The 27,980-nt window shown below is 40.5% G+C and overlaps 1 protein-coding gene across 1 annotated transcript; it reads right to left on the bottom strand.

Annotated features, from left to right (window-relative positions):
- Positions 1 to 776: 776 nt before the first annotated feature.
- g6pc3 (glucose-6-phosphatase catalytic subunit 3) lies at positions 777 to 27,980 on the bottom strand. The gene is made up of 6 exons (XM_052038602.1): positions 27,620 to 27,980; positions 22,909 to 23,018; positions 19,212 to 19,302; positions 16,211 to 16,329; positions 13,625 to 13,766; positions 777 to 3,686 (listed from the first exon to the last, which is right to left on the bottom strand). The coding sequence occupies exons 1-6, from the start codon at positions 27,835 to 27,837 to the stop codon at positions 3,323 to 3,325; spliced, it is 1,044 nt and encodes a 347-aa protein (XP_051894562.1). The 5' UTR covers positions 27,838 to 27,980; the 3' UTR covers positions 777 to 3,322.

Here is a 27,980-nt window from a genome sequence, read left to right as displayed (position 1 = left end):
GATGTAGCAGTGTGCAGGAAATTGGGAAACAGGGCAAAGATTTGCTGTGGCTGCTTGGTAAGATCTCGTGGTGAGGAAGTTAAGATTCAATGTAACCTTGACCTCCACAGAGGAAGTAGTCCAGGCATGAGAGTGTGGCAGAATGTCTTTCCAAAGTAAGTCATGTATCTCCGTGATGGCAGTCTTGGAATATTGGAGCCTACAAATATTCATCAGAGAGGTCCAGGTAGGCTGTGCCAGTTCTTAAAACTCTATGGGTGTTGCCTCTTCCCAGATGAGCACATCGGTGCCTCTTGCCCTGAAGTCCCAGACCCACCAAGTGGCCATAACAACATCTCCAATGATGGAATGCTGCCATGAACGGGCATCTTCACAGTAAATTCTGCAGAAAACACTCACTGTTAGCATAGATTTTGTAATGCCTCTGAGCTGCAGGAAGCTGTCCAGGTGGGTTAATAGAGAGAAGAGCAACTAGCACTAGTTCTACTGAGACTGCTCCATGACAGTCTTAGTGTGGCGCTTTAAGCTCCAATTTATGTTTGCACAGGTTGAATCATAGACTACACAAAGAGTGATGTCATTAGGCTCATTGCCTGCCTCTGGGGGAAAAGGTTTAGTGTCTTACTGTGGATAGCACATGGAAGTGTCCGGTTCAATTTCACCCAGAAATGATTACAAGCATGGTCCAGTGTCAGTAAAATCATGTTTTATGTGGTTAGCTGTTTAAAAAGAGGCAAGATGCTCTCTAATTTCTTGGGTGGTGCATGCATCACATCAAAATGAATGTAATCCTTTTCCTTTCAAGTTGTTTTTAATTTCCTGCAACAATTTGTTTTGCAAGTAGAATTAAAGTAAATTACAAGCAGACAAAAATATTAATCTATATAGTCCATTAATATCACCTAAAATAAATAAAATAGAACATATCAGTAATTGGGAAAAACCCTTATAAAACATAAGAGTAGATTTTGATACAGTACTAGCACAAAAATACTGTGATCACCAATATTTAACCTTCCAAGCAAATTCAACCATTCAATTCAACATGACTGAACTACAGATTGGAAACTAGCACATGTAACTTAAATCTAATTCAGAAAGGGAGATAGAAAACAGGACGTTATAGGCCAGTCAGTTTAATATCTGTCATTGGGAAAATGTTAGAAACTCTTACAAAAGACTTTATAGCCGGGTACTTAGAAAATTTCAAGGTCATCAGGTAAAATCTACATGCTTCTGTGAATGGGGAATCATTTTTGACCAATTTATTAGGGTTCTTTGAAGAGTAACACGTTCTGTCGATACTGGTGGATGTATTCCAAGAGCTAGCAAGTGGTGTGCCACTGGGATTCGTCCTGGAGTTTAAGGTATGATATAAAGGTAGGTAGGAAAATAAGTTGTGAAGGGGACACAAGGATATAGACAAGTTAAGTGTGCAAAAATCTGGCAAATGGATTATAATGTGGGCAAATGTGAAATTTTGACAGGGAAAATAAAAAGAGACATTTATCTAAACAATGAGAGATTGTAGATGCAGAGGGACGTGAGTATCATAGGGCATGATCCACAAAAGAATGATAGGCAGATACAGCAAAAATAATTTGGAAATAACATTACTGATTATTGCTAAGGGAAATGCATACAAACATAGGGAGGACTGGCATGATCGCATCAATAATACATTGAACAAACTTATTTAAGGATGGATGTTAATGCTTTGGAAGCAGTTCAGACAAGGTTTACTAGAATAATAACTGGAATGGGCAGGTTGTCTTATGAGGTAAGATTGGACAAGCTAGGTTTGTATTAACTGGAATTCGGAAGAGTGAGAGGGGACCTGATTGAAACAAATAAGGTGCTGAGGGAACTTGACAGGGTGGAAATGGAGACAATGTTTCCTCAAGGGAGAATCTAGAACTAGGATCACTCCTTAAAAATAAAGTGTTATCCATTTTAAGACACGAGTGATTTTTCTTCTCTGAGGTTTGTGGATCTTTGGAACTCTCATCCTTGAACGGCACTGGAAGCAAGGCCTTTAAATAATCAGTGCAGTGTTCGTTGGATACTTGATAAGCAAGGGAGTAAAAGGTTACCATTGGTAGATTGGAATGCAGTGCTAAGTTTACAATCAGATCAGCATGATGTTATTGAATGGTGGAGTATGCTTGAGGAGCTAAGTAGCTCATTGCTGCTCCTCATCTATTTCTGTTCCGACTCCACAATCATCTTATGCCTAACAAAAATGAAAATATGAACAGAACCTGGAAGACTAGGAATAAATTGACAATGGTATGACAAACGGCTAGTGTGGGTTTAATTAGCATTAACATTTTTATTTTAAATGTAAACTAATGATTGCCTCGGCTATTAAGATAATGGAAAACTTTATACAGTAGCCTCAATGTAAAGGATGCAGAAAAGATTCATGGGGATGTTGCCAGGACTGGAGGGCTTGAGTTATAAGGAGAGGCTGGATAGAACTTTAGTCCCTGGAGTGTAGGAGGCTGGGGGGATGACCTTATGGAGGTGTATAAAATCTGAGGGGCGTAGATAAGGTGGATGGTCACAATCTTTTTCTCAGGGTAGTTGAGTCCAAAACTAGAGGACATAGATTTAACGTGAGAGGGAGAAGATTTAAAAGGAACCCAAGGGGCAACTTTTTAAACACAGAGGATGGTGAGTATATGGAATGGGCTGCTAGAGGAAGCTGTAGATGTAGGCACAATTCCCATGTTTAAAAGGCATTTGGACAGGTACACTGATAGAAAAGATTTAGAGGGATATGGGCCAAGCACATGCAAATAGGACAAATCTCAGATGGACACTGTGGTCAGTGTGGATGAGTTGGGTTGAAGGGCCTGTTTCCAATGATATACAACTCTGACTTTTTAAAGAGAGATCAAGTTATAGTGGGACCAGGAGAAACAGCCAGGAATGTGGGCAGAAGAGCAGGGAGGGAGGAAATGATTAGCAGGAGGGGAAGGTCAACAATGCATTTGAACAATGTAAAGACTTCAAGAATGACCTATATTTCAGCTAACTAAGTTGACACATCATACATGATGGGAAGTAATTGGTAGTTGCCTCTCTGGTCATTTACTCTGAATGATTAAATGGAAACTTAGAGCTATTGGAAGGACAGCTGTAAGTTAGAAACATCTGCATTGCACGGCCCTAAACAGTGTAGGTCAATGTAAGGACCAACAGTTTCACTGCCTTTGATTCCGATTAGCACTCAATACTAAGGAGGTCTTGGGAGGTGTACATTAGAATTAATAGTGCATCAGAAGGTAAAACCATTTTAAAATGCTTTTCTTTGGTGTTACTGTTGTTTCTGAGCCGGTTTAATTAGAAAAATGGAATGGACCAGCCAGGGGATAATGGCAGTCACCAAAATGGGAACAAATGCATTCTTCAGGTAAAACAGAACATAAAACAGGATAGTGGAGTATTTTGGCAGTGGAACTTGATCCATTATCTCAATGATGAACTCAGAAAGAACAATGGAGACTGCTTTCATCTTCCATGTCATCTTCCATCCCAGTGTTCTGGCATATAATGGTGAGGAGAGTCCAATGCCAAGTCCGAGGATTGCTCCTGCATCCCTGCTTAGTGAGGAAAATGGTATGGTGTCCAGTCGGATCCATTCAGGCTTGGCACACCACTTGGTAGCAAGCAAGATTGTCCTAGAACATCCAAGAGTGAATTGGTTTCAAAAGAGCCTGTGCCTTTCAACATAGTAAATTCATATGTGCTTTAATTTGTAACCAAAGCCAAGGAAAATTTTTTATTGGAGTTTTCATCATTCAACTGCTTCAGCCAATCAATAGCCACTCCTCCCACCTCTAATAAACAAACATGTTCAAAAGAAAGGGAAAAAAACACTTTTTAAAATCCAGTTACTGCTTTTCTACCAGGTTGCTTAGAGCAATGTTCAGGAAATTAATTCCTGCAGACTGTGGGAAAAGCCTGAAGGGTTGACATGCTGACTTTAAATATTGGCTCTGCAACAATGCAATTTTGTGTATTTGTGAAAAAGAACATCAGACTAACCGTTACTTCTCCCTGCCTCAAAGCTCTGATCAGATTGGCATTAAACCATACGATAACAATTTCTAATTGCTTTGCAAAACCGTGCTCTGTAAACATTTCTGTGTGAGGGCACTGTGCACACTCCAGAGAACTTTCTTAGCTTCAAAACATTGACCATATCAACTGTTAAAAGAGAAGATTTTCATCACAGGAAGAAAATAGACTTTTTCTTCCTGCTTGGCAAAGATAATAGATGCTGATTCTTTAACGACAAAATAATGTAGGCAACAAAATCACGGGGCATATGCTTGCTGGGTGTAGTAGATTCAGTGTCTGCAACAAAAGAAAGGAATCGAAAATACTTCAAACTCAAAGGCAAACTCTCCCTTGAAAATCTAAGGAGTGGAGTAATTTTTCTTTTGAAGTCTTCCTTACTGTGGAGAAAAGTAGCTGGTATTAATCCCAACCTAAATAAAGAACTCATTGTGTGAGGTTGTAGGCACATGGATGTCACAGTGGCACTCAGTCCTGCTGCTTCACACTCCAGGGAGCCAGGTTGAATCCTGAATTCAGGTACTGACAGTGTGAAATTCACATGCTCTCAGAATGCCCGTGTGGGTTTGCTCTGGGTGCTCTAGTTTCCTCCCACAATGAAAAGATTAAAGGCCACTGTAAATTACCCTGGACTGTAGGTTGATGGCAAAAATAATAAAATGTACATTGATGGGCTTGTGTGAAAGAGAGCAAGTTGTAGGGTTACAGGAAAACAAGGAGAGTGGGAACAGACTAACAGGGTTGCCAGCCAGCATGGACCTGATGGACTGAAATAGCCTGCTGTGTTGTTTTAAGATAAGCCTAATAGGTAAATAATGATGTTTTCATTGTAAATTGAGGGATATTCCACAACTAATAATTAGTAATGTCAGTAATCAATGGTAACCAAACTAGATTATTCAATGGCATTCATTTTATTTAACAATTACTGAAACCTATGGACCTAGAAAAGTACTTGGTGCTTGTAGAAAATCAACAGATTTTCTGAATATTTTTATGAGCAAAATGGAAAGAATTTTGAGTTAACATGTGTGGGATGCTACTTCCCTGTTCCTGTCTCATTCTTGCCACTTTTTGGATAAAGTGTAATTCCTTGAATCAAAATAGCAGTGAAGAATTTCTTGGAAGAGAAATTTCTGCAAGGACTGCTGACTTGTAGCCTGTTATTATTTAATCAATTAAATAGTCTGGCTTCAATTCATCCCCTGGCAACATGAAAATAAAGTTTATTGAGCAATTACTCGACCTGCTGCACAAAAAATTAAACAAGAAGTGTTGTTGGGTGTCTGCAGTAGTTCATCAAATCCTAAATTCCTTTACTGGTTGAATACATTTCAACAGTTTATATGCAATAAATTTTTTTTAAAAAATTCTGAAAGCCTGCCCAACTGAAAATTAAATAAACACTTCTATTGTAGTTACAAAACCATTCATTAAATCTTCCAGGTTCATTTCACCTGTTGATTACAAGGTCTGTTTCAGATCCATTCTGAAATTATATTGTCCATCTGAAACTAACGAGCTCCTACCTATGCCAGTCTGGCATGAAAATAATTAACTGAAATTGCTCTGACTGTACTGATTAAAAGATTGATGCCATTACATTATGAAACAGCATCAAGGTGAGATATTTTAAATTAGTCATGCTCTCAACTCACAGTGCAATGCATTTTGTACGCACTTTCAACCCACAAAACTGTTTTTTTCCTCTTCTGTGTTTTGTGACAGAGTTTTCAGTTACAAATTTCTGGTGTGCTCTTTGGTTCAGCAGTATGCATCTTAAAACCACTAACTTCCAGAGTGAAATGTGATTGCAACCACATTGAATCACGTCACTTCAGAAATTTGATCAGGTAGTTCCATGCATCTTGATGTATTGTTTGCGTTAGTTGCATGTATGAAGATGTTATTTCCCATGCAATGCTCCTTTGTCAGAGGTATTAGGGCATGTTGTTCTGATGTGTGCCTGTCAATTTAAAGGCGGCCTCCCACAGCATTCACAGCTGAGCTCCAAGAACTCAACTCAGGTAGGACACCTTTAATGTTTTTCTTAAACACACCTGATCTATTTGTTATCCAGAGAGCATCCACCAGGCTCCAATGTTGGCCAACCACCAGGCACGGAAGTCCAGCAGCTCCTTCTCAGATCTCCAGATTCCTTCCCCTCTCAAGCTCTGAACTCCATCCACATTTCAAAGGTCCCAAATAGGTCCCCAACTGCCAGCCTTCTCTCCTCAAACACCTGACTAGATATCAACCTCCATAAGGTCACTCTTCAGCCTCCTACATTTCAGTGAGAATAAACCAACCTTATCTTTCCTTACAGCCCTCCATTCCAGGCAATATCCTAGTGAATCTCTTCTGCACTCTCTTCTACTGAATCCACATCCTTCCTGTAGTGTGGTGACAAGAACTGTACACAATACTCCTGGTGTGGTCTAACTAATGTTCTATACAGCTGCAATATGACATCCCAACTCTTATACTCAATGCCTCAGCCTATGAAGGCAATCATACCAAATGACTTTTTCAGTACCCTATTCACCAGTGTCATCAGTTTTAGGGAGCTATGGACCTGCACTCCAAGGTCTCTCTGTACATCAATGTTCCTATGTTCCCTGCCATTTACTCTATACATCCCACCAGAATTTGACTTTGCAGTGTGCATTACCTTATACTTGTCTGGATTAAACTCTATCTGCCACTGCTCCACCTGACTTTCCAGATGACCTATGTCCTGCAGTATCCTTAGGCAACCTTCTTCACAACCTATGGCTCCGACAATTTTCATGTCATCTGCAAATTTACTAATCATACCACCTATATTCTCATCCATATCATTACCCTCTACCCCCTATCACCAAGCCAATTATGGATCCAGTTTTCCAGCACACCTCCAATCACTTACGACTTAACCTTCTGTATAAGCCTACTGTGCGGAAGCTCATCAAAAGCCTTGCCGTGGTGAAGATAGGCTTGGGGAGAAGTGGGGAAAGGATTGGGATCAGAAAGCTGGGAGGTTGTGAGTGGTAAAGGAACTGGGCCAGTGGAATTAAGTTCAGAGTCAGCTGCTGGAGATTGTGGTGAGGTGGGGATAAGAGGAAATCAGTTTTTGGAGTGGATGATGAGCAGTGGGGAGTGGTGTTGGTTTTTGGGGGCTTATGGAGGTCAGGATTTTCAGTGGAGAGAGGGTTGGGATGGGTGGTAGATCAGTGAATAGTGGGCATCTGACAAGGATTGTGAGTTTTGGTATTTGGGGTGCACAGTCATTACTGGGCTGAGGTGGATGGAGATGGATTAATATATTACTGAAAGAGGACCTCACTGAAGCAGGGGGTGGGGGTGGAGGAGGAGGTGGGGAAACCAGGCAGCCATGGACAAAAACCCTGGAAATCATATCCAGACATACAGAGAACGCCACTGCCTATGTCTGGAGTATCTGTGCAATAGCAGCTCTGGTGGATTGAAGCCTTTCACATTTTTGCTTCATTTTTGTTTCAATCTTGATTTGTAACTTTGTCTTTCCTCCCCTTTTTTGTGAGTGTCTTCTATTTCTTTTGTCCTTCTCACTTTCTCTGATGCTAAATAATGGATGCAATTTCTGACCAGCCATGTTGTCAATACATTTAGCCAATATTCAGACTACTGCATTATGTATAAGCCAAGGGAAAAAAAAATCAGAAATTGCAATTCTTGTCTAGGGAAAAAAATAGTAAATTCTAGAGGTCTCAATTCAAATGCAGAAAATGCTGGAGAAGTGAAAAGTCCATTTTTATGTTGAAGTTACCAAAAAGAAATTTATACACAACAAGCAAGAACTATCTGTGGAAAACATTAAAGACCACCATGCTTCAGTGGTTTCACTTGGTTGCTGATGCCAAAGGTCTTCACAAGATCACAAGACATGGGAGCAGAAGCAGGCCATTTGGCCCATCGAGTCTGCTCCAAAGAAAGGGAAATAGAATTGAGAAATGGGGAATGGGGGAAAAAAAACTATTCTAATCCCAATTTCCGGCCTTATCCCCATATCCCTTGATATCCTGACTATTTAGGTATCTATCTATCTCCTCCTTGAACGCCCCCACTGATCTGGCCTCCACTGCTGTACGTGGCAAGGAGTTCCACAAATTCACCACACTCTGGCTAAAGAAATTTTCCCTCATCTCTGTTTTGAAACTTTACCCTCTAATTCTAAGATTGTGCCCTCTGGTCCTGGACTCACCCACCAAGGGAAACAGCCTAGCCACATTTACTCTGTCCTTTCCTATCAATATTTTAAATGTTGCTATGAGGTCCCCTCTCATTCTTCTGTACTCCAGTGAGTACAGTCCAAGAGCCGACAAACGCTCCTCATACGTAAGCCCTTTCATTCCTGGAATCATCCTCGTAAATCTCCTCTGAACCCTCTCCAACGTCAACACATCCTTCCTAAGATGTGGGGCCCAAAACTGCGCACAATATTCCAAATGAGGCCTCACTAGTGCCCCGTAGAGCCTCATCAACACTTCCTTACTTTTATACACTATACCTCTTGAAATGAATGCCAACATAGCATTCGCTTTCTTTACCACCGATCCGACCTGGTGGTTAACCTTTAAGGTATCCTGCACGAGTACCCCCAAGTCCCTTTGTACTTCTGTGCTTTGCATTTTCTCTCCTCCTAGATAATAATCTGCCCGCTTATTTCTGCTTCCAAAGTGTACAACTGCACATTTCTCTACATTGAATCTCATCTGCCATTTCCTTGCCCATTCTCCTAAACTGTCTAGGTCCCTCTGCAACCTTCCTGTCTCTTCAATACTCCCTACTCCTCCCCCTATCTTGGTGTCATCCTCAAACTTAGCCACAAAACCATTTATTCCATCATCCAAATCGTTAATGTACAAGGTAAAAAGGAGCGGTCCCAACACCGACCCCTGCGGCACACCACTAGTAACTGGTAACCAACCAGAATGAGATCCTTTTATTTCCACTCTTTGCTTCCTGTCAACCAGCCAATGCTCCACCCATTCTGTTATCCTACCCGTAATTCCATGACCTCTCATCTTATTAATCAGTCTCTTGTGAGGCACCTTATCAAAGGCCTTTTGAAAGTCTAAATACACAACATCTACCTCCTCTCCCTTATCCACCTTACCTATGATTTCTTCAAAAAACTCCAATAGGTTGGTCAGGCAGGATCTTCCCTTCACAAAACCACGTTGGCTAGGACCTATCTTGCCTTGCGCCTCTAGGTATTCCGTAACCCCATCTTTGAGGATAGATTCCAATAACTTTCCCACCACTGACGTCAGACTAATAGGTCTGTAATTTCCTTTATGCTGCCTCCCACCTTTCTTATACAACGGAACTACATTTGCGACCCTCCAGAACCACGCTGGAATCTATCGATTTCTGGGAAATTGTCGCCAATGCCTCCGCTATCTCTAAAGCCACCTCCTTCAGAACCCAGGGATGCACCTCATCCAGTCCGGGAGACTTATCAGTCTTTAGCCCATTTAGTTTTCCTAGCACCTTCTCCCTATTAATCTTAACTGAACTCAATTCCATTTCGTGAGACCCCTGACTAACTGACACATTGCTGATGTCCTCCACGGTGAAGACCGATGCAAAATATTCATTCAATTCCTCTGCCATCTCTCTATCGTCCATTATAATAGCTCCTGCACCGTTATCAATTGGTCCTATATCAACCTGTGTCTCTCTTTTACACCTTATGCATTTAAAAAAACTCTTAGTATCCTTTCGAATGTTATCCGCCAACTTCCTTTCATAATTCATCTTTTCTTTCCTACTGACCTTCTTAGTTTCTCTCTGCAGGTTTTTAAAAGCTTCCCAGTCTTCTGTTTTCCCACTAATTTTTGCTTCTTTGTACGCCGCCCCTTTTGCTTTTATTTTAGCCTTCACCTCTCTCATTATCCACATTTGTGCCTTTTTTCCATTCAAAACCTTTTTCCTTGGAATATATCTATCCTGCAATTTCCTTATTTCCTGTAGAAATTCCTTCCATTTCTCCTCTGCCGTCCCTCCAGCCAGCTTACTCTTCTAATCAATTTGGGCCAACTCCTCTCTCATACCATTGTAATTTCCTTTGTTCCATTGAAATATCGATACACCAGTTATCAGTTTCTCCTTCTCAAACTTGAAACTGAACTCAATCATATTGTGATCACTGCTTCCCAGTGGTTCCTTTACCTTTAGTTCCCTAATCACCTCCAGTTTATTACACAGCACCCAATCCAAAACAGCCGATCCCCTGGTGGGCCCTTCAACAAGTTGCTCTAGAAAAACGTCCCTTAGACATTCCACAAACTCCCTCTCCTGAGTACTACCGCCATTCTGGATTTCCCAGTCCACCTTCATGTTAAAATCCCCCATAATTATCTTCACATAATCACTCTGGCATGCTTTTTCTATCTCAAACTGCAACTTATCGTCCACTTGCTGACTGCTATTAGGGGGCCTATATATGACTGCTACCATTGTCCTTTTACCCTTGTTATTTCTTAGCTCCACCCACAAGGATTCCACCTCCTCTGACCCAATATCCTTCCTTTCTATTGATTTTATATCACTACTAACCATCATGGCCACACCTCCCCCTCTGCCTACCCACCTATCCTTCCTATACACTGTGTACCCCTGGACATTCAGTTCCCAATCACATCCATCATAAAGCCATGACTCGGTGATTGCCACAATGTCGTATTTATTAACCTGTAGTTGTGCCACTAGGTCATCTACTTTATTCCTAATGCTATGTGCATTTAAATATAGTACGTTTAGTCTGGTATCTGCTATTAATTTTGTTGTACTTCTATTGTTCAGTAGATTATCCTGGCTTTCCACCTGTCTATCCTTCTTACCATCTTCACTACATACTACCTTAGACATGTTCCTATATACCTCATCCCCTATCCTAACATTCTGTATCCTAACATACTGACTTGTTGTACTTCTATTATTCAGCAAATTATCCTGACTTCTCACCTGCCTGTCCTTCTTGCCATCCTCATTGGACTTGTTTCTATAAACTTCCTCCTTTACCTTAGCATTTTGTAGCCTAACATCCTGGTTTCCATCCCCCTGCCAGATCAGTTTAAACCCTCCCCTACAACTAAATTAAACATTCCCACCAAGATATTGGAACCTTTGGAGTTTAGGTGCAACCCATCCTTAGCGAATAGGTCATGCCTCCCCCAAAAAAGGTCCCAATTATCCAAAAATCTGAAGCCCTGCCCCCTGCACCAGTCACTCAGCCACGCATTCATCTGCCAGAGCTTTCTATTCTTCCTATCATTGACACGTGGCACAGGTAGTAATCCTGAGATTACTACCCTTGAGGTCCTACTTCTCAACCTTCTCCCCAATGCCTTGTATTCCTCCTTCAGGACCTCTTCTCTTTTTCTACCTATGTCATTGGTACCTACATGTACCAAGACTTCTGGCTGCTCACCCTCTCTCCTCAGAATATTCTGGACCCGGTCCGTGATATCCCGTACCCTGGCACCAGGGAGGGAACACACCATCCGAGACTCATTGTCGCTATCGCAGAATCTGCTATCCGTACCCCTTACTATAGAATCCCCAATAACCACTGCATTTCGCTTCCTCCGCTGGACCACAGTACCAGTGCCAAGGTCCCGGTTGCTGACGTCTTCCTCTATCAGGTCATCCTCTCCAACTGAATCTAAAATGAGATATCGGTTTTTGAGGGGGACTGCCACAGAGGTGCTGTCTACAAACTCTTTATAACTCCTGTCTATTTCCTGCTCGCTCTCCCTGACCAACCGAAGGTCATCGAGCTGCAGCTCCAGACCCTCAATCCGTTCCTTGAGGAGCCGCATCTCGGTGCACTTTGTGCAGATGTAGTTATCGGGGAGTCTGGTAGTCTCCCAGGGTCCCCACATCTGACACTCCAAACATAAGACCAACCCTAGATGCATCTTGCTGAATACCACTGAGTTCAACAAATAAACTAATAACTTACCCCCTCTCTATTAGTCTCGCCTCTTTCCCACTCTCGCCGAAGCCCGTTGAGCCAAAGCCTAACCCACTCTGGTCCCTCTCACTCAGCTGCCCGCTCCGACGCTGCCCGCTAGATATGTTGGTCTGCTATTTAAATCGCCCACGCGCTTCCAAGTGACATCACGCGCCTGCGCAGTCACTCGCCGCTATCCCGAATGCTAGAAAGAAAAAAGAAATCGCTCCTCTTTCATTTCCGGCACTCTCCACTCTCTGGTCGCTGGAAAGAAAAACTGAAGGTAACCCTCCGACTTTTAAATCGCCCGCGCGCTTCCAAGTGACGTCACGCGCCTGCGCAGTCACTCACCGCTATCCCGAACACTAGAAAGAAAAAAAAAAATCGCTCCTCGTTAATTTCCGGCACTCTCCGCTCTCTGGTCGCACTTCTCTTAAAAGAAGCATTGAAAAGAAATGGAAATCATTCATTTCCTGCTGCTGGCAATCTACGATGAAATAATCATCCTTTAATTAACTTCAGAACAAGATTAATTATAGCAATTGGTCCTGCAGCCAAGTTAATAAACCTGCAAGTCACCAGGAGAGCAAAAAAATCCCACGTTTGTAGTATTGCTTTCCTTATATATAACATAGTCCGGAAATTCATCTCCACATTAGGAAAGCTGAACTCACTATGTATTAGCAGCTGTGCATTCTCCTCCACTTCCAAAATTCATATCCATTGGCTTCCACAGAACCAAGTTTGCAAGCCAAGTGAAATGCAGGGCTGCTGCTATATTGCATGTTTATCTACTAATTGGGGATGATTCTCTAGATGGGTTTCCTTTAGGTTTCCCTGAGCACCATATTGTATGGTATTTGGGGACAAAGGTACCTACAGCTAAACTATATCCCAATCTTCTTTTAACCAACTCGTAATTTAGGAGCTGGTTTCTATTTCTTAACAAGAGTGTGCACTTTACTTCCTTCACAAGAGCAGAGCAGTGGTGCAGTTAGTAGAAGTGCTGCTTCACAGATCCAGCGACCCGAGTTCAATCCTGATCTCCTTTGCTGTCTGTGTGGAGTTTGTGTGCATCAACATGCATGTTTTTCTCTGGGTGCTCTGGCTTTCTCCCACATCCCAAGAGTGCATGGGTTGGTAGGTTAATTGACCACTGTAAATTGCCCCTGGTGTGCAGATGGTAGAATCTTGGGGTGGTGGGTGAAAACTTAATAGGAATGTGGGGAGAATAAGTTGCGTTAGGGGATCAGTGTAAAAATGGGTGTTTGATGGTCATCATGGATCAGTGAGCTGAAGGGCCTGTTTTTATGCTGTAACTCTCCAATGATTCTATGTGTATCCCTCCACCTACTGACTGGAATCATTGGGTAGAAGTTGAGTACAGAGTTTTCTTCTCCCTAAAATCTAAGTTTTTCCTTTCCAAATTGTTTACAGTACTTACTTTCTCTAAAAGATGTTTGCCACTTAAAACACACAGGAATTTTACAAAAATGAAACTTCACACAACAAGCAATTACTGCCAGGAAGGTAATGTGTGACAAATGCTGTACTTACCAGGAAACATTGACACCAATGTATTGCAATCCCCAGTACATGCACACAGCACTGAGCAGCAGTAGGATTGAGGTCACAACATATTGAATGAATTTCATATTCTCAGGTATATGTTGACTTAGCAGAAAACCAAGTACAGCACCTAAAATCCAAATTGAATTATTAATGATTATTTACATCAATGCTCACAGAATATTTACCTTCTCCTAAGCTTTTACATTCAGATAATCTTTAAATAGTAAGTCACACAGTGAAATCACAAGGGCATGTTAAAAATCTGTTACTACAACTCTATCAGTTCAGACATGTGACATAGTCAGATATGTGTTCTGACTATTTCAACTGGGGAAGTTAGTAGCATGACTAAAGTGTTGTACCACACCTCAGAAAAACATGACAATGAAGGTAACCATGGATTGGCCTCAGATACATCCAGTTTCACATGGATATTGAAGCACGTGGTCACTTTATCTAAGCTGCACATGCTCATTGGCTGAGAAAAATCAGGAAGGGTTGTGAAGGGAAATGGGACCCAATCTCTCCTTCCCCGATGACTCAATGGGTTAGCAGTACATTATTTAAGAATGAAGTAAACACATCAGCAGAGTCTTGCCTTTATTTCCTGCTACCTGCTGAGTTGGCTAAAGAAGAAGGGGCAGTAATAAAACCAAACTCTAAATACAGAGACTCAGCACATAAAAACAAAGTTGTGTAGATTTACCAAAACAAATTCAAAAGATAAAAAGTACATTAATATTTGTGCTACGATTGCAAATTAGTTCACTTTTTTCTAAAAAAAAAATTTTTTTGGAAGGAACTGAATTCCCCTTTTGTGCATTGCTCTAAGGCATCAAATAGGTGATAACATGCATCCCCTCAGTCTAGAGTAGACTTAAACCCACATTCCTGGTGTAAAGGAACAGAACCAATATAGTTCCTTACTTCCGCACCATTCTTGATTAAGAACAATCCCTTTTACAACCTGCCCCATGGCAAGCTCCAACTGAAGATCTATATTCCATCCTTCCTTACAAATTGCTTCACTGTGCCAACTTTGCATTTAAAAATGTGACAGTACATATTTTACTAATTCGATATTAAAATTTCAATGTCTAAATGTTTCTGGGGCTTTCACAACCATTATCCCTTGCTGGGGCTTTTAAATTCAAGGCTTAGAGAGAATTACATTCTAACTAATAAATATAACACCTGGTTGGAAATTTAAGACCTCATGGAGAGATAACAGCCAGAGTGGAGATAACAGTAAGAAAGCCTAGAGACTCCACTGCACTGCTTATGTATCTTCGGACATTAAGCATGCACATTTTACTATGGCCCAGATTTTGGAAAACCATCAGCAATGACTTCATTACACCGTGAGACCAACAGCAACTTTAGGATTTCAATCAGTGAAATCCTGAAATAGCTGTCAGTGATTCAGTTCTCCTGTGCAGGCTGTTGTCTTCTACCCCGGAATAAGGAGAAATTTGTTGGGATGATGAATGTTTCATATATTTACAAACAATATTCATTGCAAAAAAAACTTGTACAGCTAAGACTGAACAAACCATGAGGTTTGTTGAGTTTTCAAATGCTGCATTATGCCATGATTATTGCTCAGCAAATGATTCGATCCTAAAATAACATGTCGATTGTAATTAGCTCAAAATATAACAGATTTTTCAATAATAAATATATTTTTAAAAGTTGATTATATTTTCATTTCCACCTTAAACTTATCTGATGCCCTAATCTTTATTTTGCACTCTACGAAATGCTTCAAGATGATATGGCTTAAAGTTTTCCTTCCTCGTAATAATTTTTTGATATGACTGGCTGCCCTGGTTGCCATGGATCCATCAAACTGATCCATGACAACAACTAATGTTGGAAAAGGGGAAGAATGGAAAAGAGGTCGCTAGCTCTCCATTTGCAGTCTTCCTTCAGATCAGTTACAAGCTCTGCCACTGACTGCAAAATCCAGGCCATTTGTGCTCTCCAAATTCTGAATGTTGTAGTTTTTACTTTACAATGGAAAATGTACTGACACTTCATTCCCTTTCATAGGAGATGCAAGACATACTTACAAACTGTGTACAGTCCTACAAAGGATCTACATCTTCTAAAAGTAGTCCAGCATTCCTTGGATCAGGTATTAAGTTCTGTACGTAATCACAATATCGATACTAAACATCTTTTGCAATCTTTGAAATATTTGATGCAGCTACATTGTTAGCTTGTGTCTATTTGAATTAAGAATTAAAATTCTAAAATGTTCTGTTGCATATGCGGTTACAGAGTTTCTGCTAGTAACCTGGCAGTGCCTGGTGATGACATGACAATGTCTTTGCATTTAGGATTGGCACTGGTAGAGGTGTTGATTTTAATTACTCTTCTGCAGCTGATTCCGGTCAGCACTGGCAGCGCTCTGAGGCTTGCTGGTTTGCCACCACAAGGACAGTACAATGCATACCTTGAGAGTGATGGGGAGGGGCTTTCACATCAAAAAAATTAAAGACAAATATCAATACAGTTTTTTTCCAGATACAGACTCTTGTATTCACCCATTGTAATTAAAGCTCTAACCTGTAATTATTCCAGAAAGGACTTGATGAGGAAAATGAGCCAAAATAAATATTCTGGAGATGCCAATTGCTAGCAGCAGAACTACGTACAGTACCACGGGAATGTTCTTTGCCAGTGAGCTTAAAGTAGATAAAAAAACATTATCATTAGCACATTTTAACTTGTTGAAACTTACAGAAATTTTAGTTTTGATGAATTAAGTGGTGTCAAGAAAGGATACTCCCACTTTAGGCACCCAATATCAAAATCAAGTCTAAAAAGAGTGGCCTGAGGACATCAGTAGGGAGCGGGTCAATTTCAGGATTTCACTAACAATGAAAAGTTAAAAGTGGTTCCTATAAAAGAGACAATGGATGGCTTGGAGTTCTGATCAGAAATCGATGTAGTGTCACCAGCAGCCTCAGTGTGTTAGTGCATCATATATACAAGGGACTTTAGCTCAGGGTTGATGAGCTAGAGTCTGAGATTTAAACACTGCCACAGGGAGTGGGAAGCTTCCAGGAAGCAGTCACCCTGCTTAGATGTAGTCCGATGGAAGTGGTCAGTCAAATGACTCAGGAGAGTTGGACTTTGAGTGAGGTAGATAAGGGGATCTAGAAGATAACGTTGCAAGAGCCTTAACCCTTGCACTTGTCGAACAGGTATGGGGTTCTCGCAGCCTGGGCGCGTGAGAGTAGACACGGCAAGGTGGATAAGTAAATTGACCACAGCACAATTATGCATGGGACATTCAGGTTGGGAGAGTGAAGAGTGTTATAGTGGTAATAAGGACGGCATAGTTAGGGGAGTAGATAATATTCCCTACAGGTGTGAGTGTAAGTCCCAAAGGCTGTGTTGTCAGCCTAGTGCCAAGGTTAAGGACCTCTCCTCAGGGTTGGAGAAGAATTTTATAGGCAGGGAAAGATTTAATTGTTGTGGTCTAAATGGGAACCAATGACAATGATAGGGCAAAGCAGGTTCTGCTAGGATATGAGCAGTTAGGATCCAATTTAACAAGCTGAACTATAAAGGTAATAATTACTACCTGAGCCACATGAAGCTAGCAAAGGGCAAGTAAGATAAGGAAATTGAACGTGTGGTTCAAACTTAAGGTTGGAAAAATGGGTTTCAATTCATGGGGCACTGGCATCAGTACTGGGAAAGAGGGAGCTTTTCCATTGGGATGGATTTATCTTCAATAGGGCAAGGACCAGTGTCCCAGTGAATCCACAAGTAGGGTTGTAAATATGCCTTTAAGCTATATAGTTGGTGAGAGAGTTTTGATGACGGGAATGTTAGAAAGTTAATGGGAAGGACAAAGCAGCAGCATTGGTAGCAAAATGGCTAATGAAAACCACTATTATTGGGAAGGAATATGCATATCAACATAAGAGTATTCCTCCAACCCGAGTCAGAGCAGGGGAGAGTGGTAAAAGTCAAAACCGAAGGCACTTCACCTGACTGCATATACCATTTCTAACAAGGTAGTTGAACGAATGGCACAAACAGAAATAAGTGTGTATGATCCAACAGTCCTTACACAGATATGATTGCAAGATGGCAAAGGTTGGGAATTAAATATTCCAGGATACTTAACTTTCAGAAGAGAAAGTCAAAATAGAAAAGGAAATCAAGTAACCCTATTATTAAAGAATGGGATAAAGGCAACAGAAAGGAAGCATATTAGCTTTGAAAATTAGTTTGGGTGGAGTTAGGAGACAGCAAGGGCAGAAAACGGGCTATTGTGACCTAGTACTGTATACTGAGAAATGATTCATCCGGTAGTGAACAGTAATTATAATATAATTGAATTTTACATCAAGTTTAAAAATGATTTAGTTCAACTGAAAATCAGAGCCTTAAATCTGAATAAGGCAAAGATCAAAGGTACGAGGCACAAATTGGCTACAGTATATTTGGGAAACAACATCAAAAGTTACGATAGCAAACAAGCAATGGTTGACTTTTAAAGAATTGATACATAATTTATAACTAAGGCAAAAAAAAATGGGAAAAGCAGTTATCAAGGTAAGCTAAAAATAACATTAGATCACAGCAAAAGGCTGATAATGTTGCCAATAAAGATTGGCCTGAGGGTTGGGAGAGGTGTGTCAAAGCATTGATGAGGAAAGGAAAAGTGGAAAATGAGAGCTATGTAAAAGATAAGATTGGCAAAGTTAATGTAGTCCCTACTGACTGAGATAGAAGGTATTAAGTTGGAGAATAAGGAAGTAATAAAGAAATTAAACAAGAATCTTCATGGAAAGGGACATTAAAAAAAACCTTACAGAGACAGTACCAAAAACTGGGACTTCTGAGGAGTTTTGAGGAAGGGTCATTGACTAGTTTCTCTTTCCACAGATGCTGCTTGACTGACTGAGTCCTTCCAGCATTTCTGTTTTTGTTTCAGATACCAGCATCTGCAGTTTTATTTGTCTTCCTTCCAGAAATGGAGGAGGACTTCAGGTCCAGTGTAAATGAGGAGCTCAAAGAAATTAATATTACTGAAAATTGGTACAGCAGTCCCTAGGTTCCGTTCTTGAGAACCGTCTGTAAGCTGATTTCTTCCTAAGTCAGAATTGTCCATTTTCTATAGTAACCCATCTGGTATTGCTCTACATACACTTGGTATAATTCTTTCATTTGGTTGAATAATCACCCTAGTACTATCTATTATTAAAGTAATGGAATATATACAGCATCCAGTTACTAGTGAATACAATGAAAAATTTTACTATTATTATTACTAGCTTGAAAATGTTTTAAAAATATACAGGAGAATTTGAGGAAAGTTGGATTTCCACAGGTCAGGCCATTAGTAACTTGGGGAGCCCCTGTATTGGAGAAATTAATTTGACTGAAAAACAATAAATCACCAGGGCCCAATGAAACAATAAGCAAACAGCACTCAGGTCCTTCAGAAAAGGAGATAACTGTCAGCAATGGGGGTGAGTTATGCAATCTGTGTTTTAGTGTTGTAAAATTATTACTTCTATATTTAAACAGTGAAAGCAGCACAAACCTTCTAGTGCGATTGTAAATGGATGTAGAAAGACTGGTCATCATAACCCACCAAGCTGCACCTGTGATCATCGCATGGCCCGAAGGACTGCCTGAAGCATAACAAACATTGCAGGAGAACCAGTACTTTATTTCCCAAGTTGCAAGTCACAGATTTGATGCAACAATGATTCCAAGAACTGAATCTGAGCTGTGCCTGTAGTGCAGTGCTAGGTATGTAACCAAGACATTCATACTAAGAAACTTCACAGGATCTCAGTCTTAAATCATGAAAATATTTGAATATGTGAGAATATAGTGTTAATCATAACAGTACTACAGCTTTGAACACATGTCTCGAAAATAATTCACTGCTACATTTAATTAAAAATAAAAAGAAATCTAATGAATGCATTCTGGGAGGAATTATAATAAAATCTGTATGTCACTTGTTAGTTCTAGCCTTCTGTGGTATGTCATTAGTAGAGGTTGAAAATTCTGAGTTGTCTTATCCATTAATAACCAGTTATACCTATATTACTCCACAATAAACAACTGCATTTACAATACCGGGATTGTGGATTGAGTCCTTGAGCTGAATGGAAGATCTTGGTCAAAGTCAGAACCAATGGATGGGGTAAACAATTTGTGGAACTACAATATCAGTGAGACATTGTTCAATGATCGATAACAACTTGTATTTACATAGGGACTTCAACACAGTGAAAACTTCCAAAAAAATTTTCCAGGAATGTTCACTGGTGTCACACAAGAAGATATTGAGGCAGATAACTAAAAACTGTAGGGAAGATGGTGATACATTTGAGAAGAGAACAATTTCAAGATTTTTTCCCCCACAGTGGAAATCACAAATACTAGAGGTACAGCTTTAAAGTGAGAGGAGAAAAGTTTAAAGAAGTGCAAGCCAAGTTTTGTTTTACACAGAGAGTAATAGATGCTGAGAATGCACTGCCACATACGATAATGACATTTAAAAGGCACTTAGACAGGCACGTGATCAGGCAGGGAATAGAGGGATGTGGACCACGTGAAGGCAGATGGGATTAGTTTAATTTGGCATCATGGTCAGCACAGTCATCATGGGCTGAAGGGCCTGTTCCTGTGCTGAACTGTTCTACATTCCAATTTTGGAGATAAAAGGTTGCTAGGAGACGGCATAATAGTTTGTAAGGATGTGCTTTTGAGGGTGAAGATGGCAGATTTGTAAGGTGGGGGACAGAACCCAGAAAAGGGAACAATGTAAGTTTGGTTCCAAGCCAAGAAGGAAAGTTACATCCTCGTTTGGTGGGAATAAGGTTGAGGGAGCAAGAGGTGGACCTAATGAACGAGATAAATTTGGAAAGGCCATGTTGAGAAATAGGAAGGAAAGATGTCAGTTCACAGCCCTGTGGCAGGACACAATCTTAGGAAGTTTGGAGATGAGAATGAAAGTGATGGGGAGAGGGGTTTAACATATGGCTTGTAATGGAGAAGACAGCAACGGGTTATCTTTATATCTGAAGGATGACCTAGGAATAGCAAGCAGTATTTATTGAGCAGATTAGGGTTCAAACGTGGATTAATTGGTCCATTCAGATTTAGGTATTGAATGAATAGACCGTCTGTGTGCCAATGATGTTCAGGTCTTCAGTCTCTGAATTGGGAACAGAGATGCAGCAATTAGGGTGAAAGGCCATTAGTTTTAATGGGGATAAGGGGAACAATAGTGGAAATGAACAGATCTGTCCTGCAGAAATGTTATGAAAAGTAGAGACTGTTGGGAATTCGAAACATTGTAGTAAGTGACCTACAGGAGTTTATTTTCTGGGGTGGACCCAGAAACAAGTGAGTTTAGGAAGGAGAAAGGGGATGCGATGGAGGTTGGTGCACAGAAGAAATTTGAAATGATTATTTCTGTGATTGGCACAGCAGTGAGGCTATGTGAGATGGTAAATACAGAGGAAGGAGTTTATGTGGGGAAGGGAAGGAGCTGTATGAACTAAAGGAAGGCAGCAAACTCAGAGGAGAGAGTGCCTGGAGATATTGAGAATAAAATGAAGTGGAACAGAAACGGAGCGAGAAAAGCAGTGACGAAACCTTGTGGAAAAACACAGTGTGGTACTGGAGCATGTGGTAGAGTATAAGGATATTAAAAAACAGTTGAGAGGAATGAAACAAGATTGGATAGTCAGAGAAGAAAACATGCCAAAAGAACAGGGAAAAATATTATTTGATGAAAAGCCACATTGTCACTGAAGCAGTGTGGGTGAGAGGAGCCATGAAAAGCATAGTTAGGGAAGGAAGTTGCATTAGTGAAAAACATGTCATTAGCCCTTTGCCATCTCTTCAATCATCTACAATTAGGTCAGGGAAGACAAGAGTCTTATTTCACAAGGAAGGAAATATTCAAAAGGAAGAAAGGAAGGTAGCGATAACTGACTGTTGGCAGAGTCCATGTCAGCACTGGGAAGGATCCGGCAATAGTAGCTTCCAGGGGGTTTGCTAGATGGGATATTTGGGGAGAGAGCAGTATGCGCAGCTCCAGTTGCTCCTTGCATAGATGCAAAGACTAATACCTCAAAAGGAACCTTGAAAGATGTTAGCAGGCATGCAGGGAAAAGATGCAAGCTTCTCTGAGGGAGATAAGCCTAGGTTAGTGAAAGGAAAGCAAGGTCAAGGAGTGCAGAAAGGTTGAAACATGGCAGAGTATCCAAAGAGAAGAAGGGAAAGGAGATATAATTTCAGGAGACTGGACCTCAGGATAAGGAAAGAGAGAAAGAAAATAGAAAGTGCTATGGATTTCTGAGTCCAGACCAACAGACAAGATCAAATTGAATAGATCTGGGAAAATTTAAGTTTTTCATGCATAGCAAATAAAAATGCATTTACTCTACTGACAATGAGGTTTGGGATTGAAGGACAGGCAAGTCTGAAGATAGTGGAGGACAAGGCACTCAAGGAGCTGCTTCCATTAAGTACCAGGTTGTGTCTAGAAATGATCACTGCATAAAATACAAATCAGCTACAGTTCTTGCAACCAAACTGAGTAATTCTGAGTCTGAAGGCATGATATCAGGCCTCATCCCCATTATGTTGAAATGCCATTTTAAAAGGAGAATGAATAGGTGACTGCTATGAAAATAACCTTACAATGGGTTCTGACATGAACCTCTATAACCTTGCTTTCCTGAGCATTCCATTATTCATCATTCTTCTAGACATCACAGCTTATTTCTATTGGATGGAAAAATACCTCTGAAATGCAAACCAATAATAACGTTCTACTAATTGAGGGACAGAATTACCAGGAATAGCAGCGAACTGAACAGTGAACAACTGGACTCATTAAAAATGACCACTGTGTAATAAAGATTGGCTGATTTTCAATTCTAAATTGCTAATTAATAAAAATATATTGAAACTGGCAGATTCAAGTCAGTTCAGAATTCAATAATTCAACAAAATGTGTTCTTAAATCAATGAATTTACTGCAACCATTTTCTCATGGGAATAAGATTCGGGTCAATGTGTGACATTTAAAACAATCCCTAACAGTAGAGAAATCTGTATTGAAACATTTAAAAAAATCATTTTAATAAAGAACTTAAACTTAATTCCTCTATATAAACTTAAGCTATTAATTTGTGATTGAACTGACAGAAAATAAACAGCAAACCAATGTACACTTAGAAGTCATATTGCACTCCATTGGAACAAACCTGGACCAGTTTCACAGGAGCAGAAAAATTGCTTTAACTTTGGCATCTGGTGCTCACTATAGACCCCCGATTCATGAATCCACCAAAATGGACGCTCACCAAACAGCAACCTATTAAGAAAGTAAGAAACACTCAGATGTGATCTGCAAAATTGATTTTTGTTTTAATTTCACATTGAAGGATGGTTCATTTCAGCCAGTTTTCAAGACCGAGAGAAGAAACTTCTTTCATCAGATTGCAAGTCTTTGCAAATTTCTACCTCAAAGAGTTGTGAATTCTCAACCTTTGAGTAGATTTAAAGCTGAGATCAATAAACTTTAAGGCACCAAGGAACCAAAGAAAATAATTAAATTATATGAAGGACTCAGTTGGTGAAAAGAAGTCCCCTAATGGAGGAACAAAGAATGAACAAGTGATGTGATTTCAAAAAGAATGTTAAATGAGTTGGATATAGCATAGGTCATGGGGTTCTACAAAATCCTGATTCTGGTTAGGTCACATGGGATCCATGGAGACTCGATAGATTGGATTCAAAATCGGCTTGGCCATCAAAGATAGTGCATAGTGGTGGATGGGGTGTTATTCTGACTGGAGGTCTGTGACCAGTGGTGTTCCACAAGGATCAGAGCTGGGACCTCTGTTGTTTGTGATATGTATAAATTACTTGGATGAAAATATAGATAAGCTGATATTAGTAAGTTTGTAGATGACACAAAAATTGGTGGCGTAATGGATAGTGAGGAACTTTGTCAAAGGATACAGCAAGATATAGATCAGTTGGAAATATGGGTGGAGAAATGGCAAGTGGATTTAATCTGGACAAGTCGGAAGTGTTGCACTTTGGGAGGTCAAATGTAAGAGGAAAGTATACAGTAAACGGCTAGACCCTTGGGCACATTGATGTATAGAAGGATCTTGGGGTGCAAGTCCATAGCTCCCTGAAAGTGGGAACACAAGTAGATAGGGTGATAAAGGTGGATGGCATACTTGCCTTCATCGATTGGGGCATGAGTATAAAAGTTGGGAAGATTGAGTCTTTTTCTCCAGGATGGAAATAAAAATACTAGAGGACATAGATTTAAGATGAGAGGGGGAAGTTTAAAGGGAGATTTGGGAGGCAAGTTTTTTTTACACACAGAGAATGGTAGGTGCCTGAAACGCACTGCCAGGGAAAGTGGTGGAAACAGATAAGATAGTAACATTTAAGAGGCATTTAGACAGGCACAAAAACAGACAGGGAATGGAGGGATATATACCATGTGCAGGCAGATGGGATTAGTTTACATTGGCATCATGGTTGGCACAGATATCGTAGGCCAAAAGGCCTGTTCTTGTGCTGTACTGTTCTATGTTCTATGATTCTGGTGGCATGCAGTCCAGAGCATCCATCTTATCAGCAAAGCTGCTCCGATACAGTTACAACATGGGTAATTTTCCACTAGTTAGTACATACCACTGTATGTTTCAAACTCAAAGCCAGGACAAGTCCAATTGGCCAATCACTGTCCCATCAGACTACTCTTGATCAATAGTGAAGTGCTGGAAGGTTGTCTTGTGAGGAATGGTTGGACAGGGAATCCTTGTATCTGCTGGGATTTAGGAGAGTGAGAGGGGAATCGATTGAAACATATAAAATCCTGAGAGATCTTGACAGGGTGAATGTGGAGAGGATGCTCCTCTTGTAAGAGAATCCAGAACTAGTGGGCATTGTTTAAAAATAAGCAGTTACACATTTAAGACACAGATGAGGCCATTTTGTTTTTCTTTCAGAGGGGTGTTAGAGTGCACTTGAAGCAGAGCCTTTCAATATTTTTTAAGGCAGAACATGGTAGATTCTTGATAAGCAAGGAGTTGAAAGCACTGCAGGTTCACTGGAAAGCAGAGATGAGGTTACAACCATGGTTTTATTAAATGGCAGAGCAGGCCAAAGGGATTGAGTGGCCATTTCCTGCTCCTAAGTTGTATGTTGGTAGATTTGTATGTTGGTGAGCATTGGAGAAGCAAAAGAATCCTGTGCTGCGGTGGTCAGGGGTGTGGAATGTGGTGAAGGAAGGATCAGGAGTCTGTGCCTTGGGATTGAGGCCAAAAATGAGGTAAGTGATACGGGTGGGGAATTGTTGCCGATCGACGCCTTCATCGGAGGCCTTATCAGACCACAAGGCCAGTTGATAGTGGGACTGGCAGATTGTAAGGTCAGGGCCTAGGCCTCAGTATGTGCCTGGGCCTCGGGGATTGCTGGGTTAGAATGGAAATTGGGGTTGATGGGGGTGGAGGTGGTGTCGTATCAGGATTGAGGGAGACACAGGGGTTAATCTCAAGATGAAAGATAAGCAAGGGACAGGGTTAACAATCTAACCTCGCACAGGGAAGACCCAGTTTTCCAAGAAATAATCAACAATGGTCATTTCAGGGACAACTTGGTCCAAATATTCCCACAATAGTCCAAAAGGAAAAAGAAGAATGGCATTCCCTGTATCCCCTTCCTCGGTGCAAGGGTCATATTCAGCTGAATTTTCAAATGGATCCAAAAATGTTGCTATTGCATTTCACCGCAGAAAAAAAATCTCATTTCCAATTGCACAATGCTGAAAAAAAATTTGTCTTATGTTATTGAATTTCTAGGCAAATATAGCTCAAGTGCAATGAACTCTCCCATTAAAATATCCTCTGAATGGTCATCATTAAGTTTCACATGGACGGATATCAACTGAGAAAAGATTAAAGAGCTAATCTACAGCAAGGAGATAACACGGTCAAAGATAAAATGAGGAAATAATCATCAAAAGGGAGAACAAAAGTTAAGTCCACTTGATAGATATTTATATTTACATTTCAGGATATGATCTTTTTACCAAAGATCATTTATTTGGTGACAACATTTTCAGTTATCTTTAAATTTATTGTTCAAAACATTCCAGTTTAACTCTCTGCTCTTCTGCAAGTGATTTATGGTGGGCTAAGCTTATAAACACTATGCCAGGAGCAATCATAATCAGAAAGCCTTGACAATATTTTGTTTCTCCCTAGTGAAGCACTGTTGAATCCAACTACATTCAATGTCCAACACCCCACATCCCCCGAGCTACACTTCTGAGACAGTGCCGTCCAGTAATCAAATTTGGGAGCTTTTGGAACTATGTAGTTTAGTTTTCAAACAGCAGGCTCTACTTTCATCTTTACAGGAATGCTTTCAACATTAAATAAGCTTAAAAAATATTTTAAAAATGATGGTCCATGGGGAGGAGGGATAGGGGAAGTTATCGTATTTTAATTTAATTCATTTTCTAAATTAATGTTGAAATGGATACTCAGTGTCTAATTTTGCCTGAATATTCCACATCCCTACAGTGTTCTACAATGAGAAAGATTACTGATTATGACACAGGAGACCATTCAGCCCATAAGGTCCTGGCTAGCTGCCATCAAAGCTATCCCATCAGTTCCATTTCTGCTCCTTATTTGTCTGTTACCTTGCCACTTTTTCATCCCACCAATTCCCTTTTGGTTCTTTTGCCACTTATTTCCACAGTAGCTAGTTAACTCATCAGCACATATTTGGGATACAGGAGAAAACCAGAACACCCAGTGTAAACCCACACAGTCACAGGGATAATGTGCAAACTCCATACAGACTGCATCTGAGATCTGGATTGAATCTGGAGCTGTGAGGAAGCAACGATCGCTGCTATGCCACCATACCATTCTACTAATAATAAAGTAACTTCTGTTCACAACCGGCAATGAGAAGGGGAGGCTTTGTGATGATACTCCTTAAGCTGTCCTCAGGTAGAAAAGTAAACCTCGGGCAAAACCTAATGTTTTTTTTATACCCATCCCAACCATCATGGTAAACACAAGAATCTCAAACATACAATGGAAATATTTGAAGATGAAACATAATTACATCTGAAACTTTCAACTCTAGGAATGTTACTCTTACTGGGCAAATTATTCTACCTGGATAGAGAACAGAATATACACCCGACTTAACTTGTATGGCCATGCTCTAATATATAGTTTGTGTGGCTAGTAGGACAAGAGCTTTGAAGAGAGGAGGTAATGCTTCTGAATTTCCAAGGATACATCCTCCTAAAGTTGACAGCTCTCCTTTGAGCTAACGCCTTACACAAGAGGAACTATAGTTACAAACATTGGTTGTTCTTCACTTTAACTTCTAGGCTAATAATTTTAAGACATTAAAACTTGACTTACCCAATCTCTTCCTTTCAACTTTGACCCTTCAGCTTGTCAGCTCAACTAAAAAATGTTATATTTTATTATACGTGATTATTTTTTTAAAGTATGTGGTGCTTTACATAATATTAAAAATATTTATGAAGGCCAATGTGGCAGCCATTTTGCAAAAGCAATAAAGCTGTTGAGGAAGAAAAGTTCCCTCTTCTCAACATTCCAATAGTGAGTTGGCATTTTTAACATTCACCCAAACCAGCCAGCGTTAGACAAGGCACCGACTTATCTCGCCTGATGAACAGCACTTACAGAAATGCAGCAAATTGTCTCAGCACTAAAAACTATCATTTACTGCGTACTTAAAAGCCATATTCTCATCTAAGTAAGAACATATGGGTTACAGCATCAATAGGAGGGTCAATGATTCAATTGCCTTCCTTATCGTGCCTTGAGAGTGAGAAACGGCAGAGGTCATGGATGCATTGGGAGAAAGAAAAGGACCCAATAAAGAGGAACTTACCATTTAAATACTAAGTTTAACCATTCAGTAAGTACAGTGATCCACAAGACTGAAATCCCGATCTTTCTGTTGAGAAAGTACGTTACAGGGAAGTAGATGAAAAAAGAGGCCCTGGGGTCACCGATCCAACTCATAAAGAGCAAACTCTTCTCAAAGCCACCGAGAGTTTGCTGCAGAAGCTCAGCCACTCGGATACCGTGCGTGTAGAGCTGCTCCATCGCGTTCTAACGGTGACAGAGGGCAGTCAGTGGTGGCCAGCGCCGATGTGATGTACCCGCGCAGCGAAAGTCCGCACGTCCCACAGAGCCACCGGATGGCTCAATGACTCAAACACTTGCATTCGCTTCCCCAGGTTCGTCTG

This window comes from Pristis pectinata, chromosome 25 (genome assembly GCF_009764475.1).
Source record: "Pristis pectinata isolate sPriPec2 chromosome 25, sPriPec2.1.pri, whole genome shotgun sequence".
NCBI lineage: Eukaryota > Metazoa > Chordata > Chondrichthyes > Rhinopristiformes > Pristidae > Pristis > Pristis pectinata.
This window is presented reverse-complemented; position numbering and strand designations above follow the sequence as displayed.

What these genes read in the sequence shown, in the direction of transcription:
- g6pc3 (XM_052038602.1), bottom strand. Translation starts at nt 27,837, where the DNA reads ATGGAGCAGCTCTACACGCACGGTATCCGAGTGGCTGAGCTTCTGCAG. An exon ending in ATTTACAATCGCACTAGAAG is followed by an intron (nt 16,330 to 19,211) that starts GTTTGTGCTGCT and finishes ATCTACTTTAAG; the next exon opens with CTCACTGGCAAAGAACATTC. An exon ending in CCTTTCTGGAATAATTACAG is followed by an intron (nt 13,767 to 16,210) that starts GTTAGAGCTTTA and finishes TTTGGATTTTAG; the next exon opens with GTGCTGTACTTGGTTTTCTG.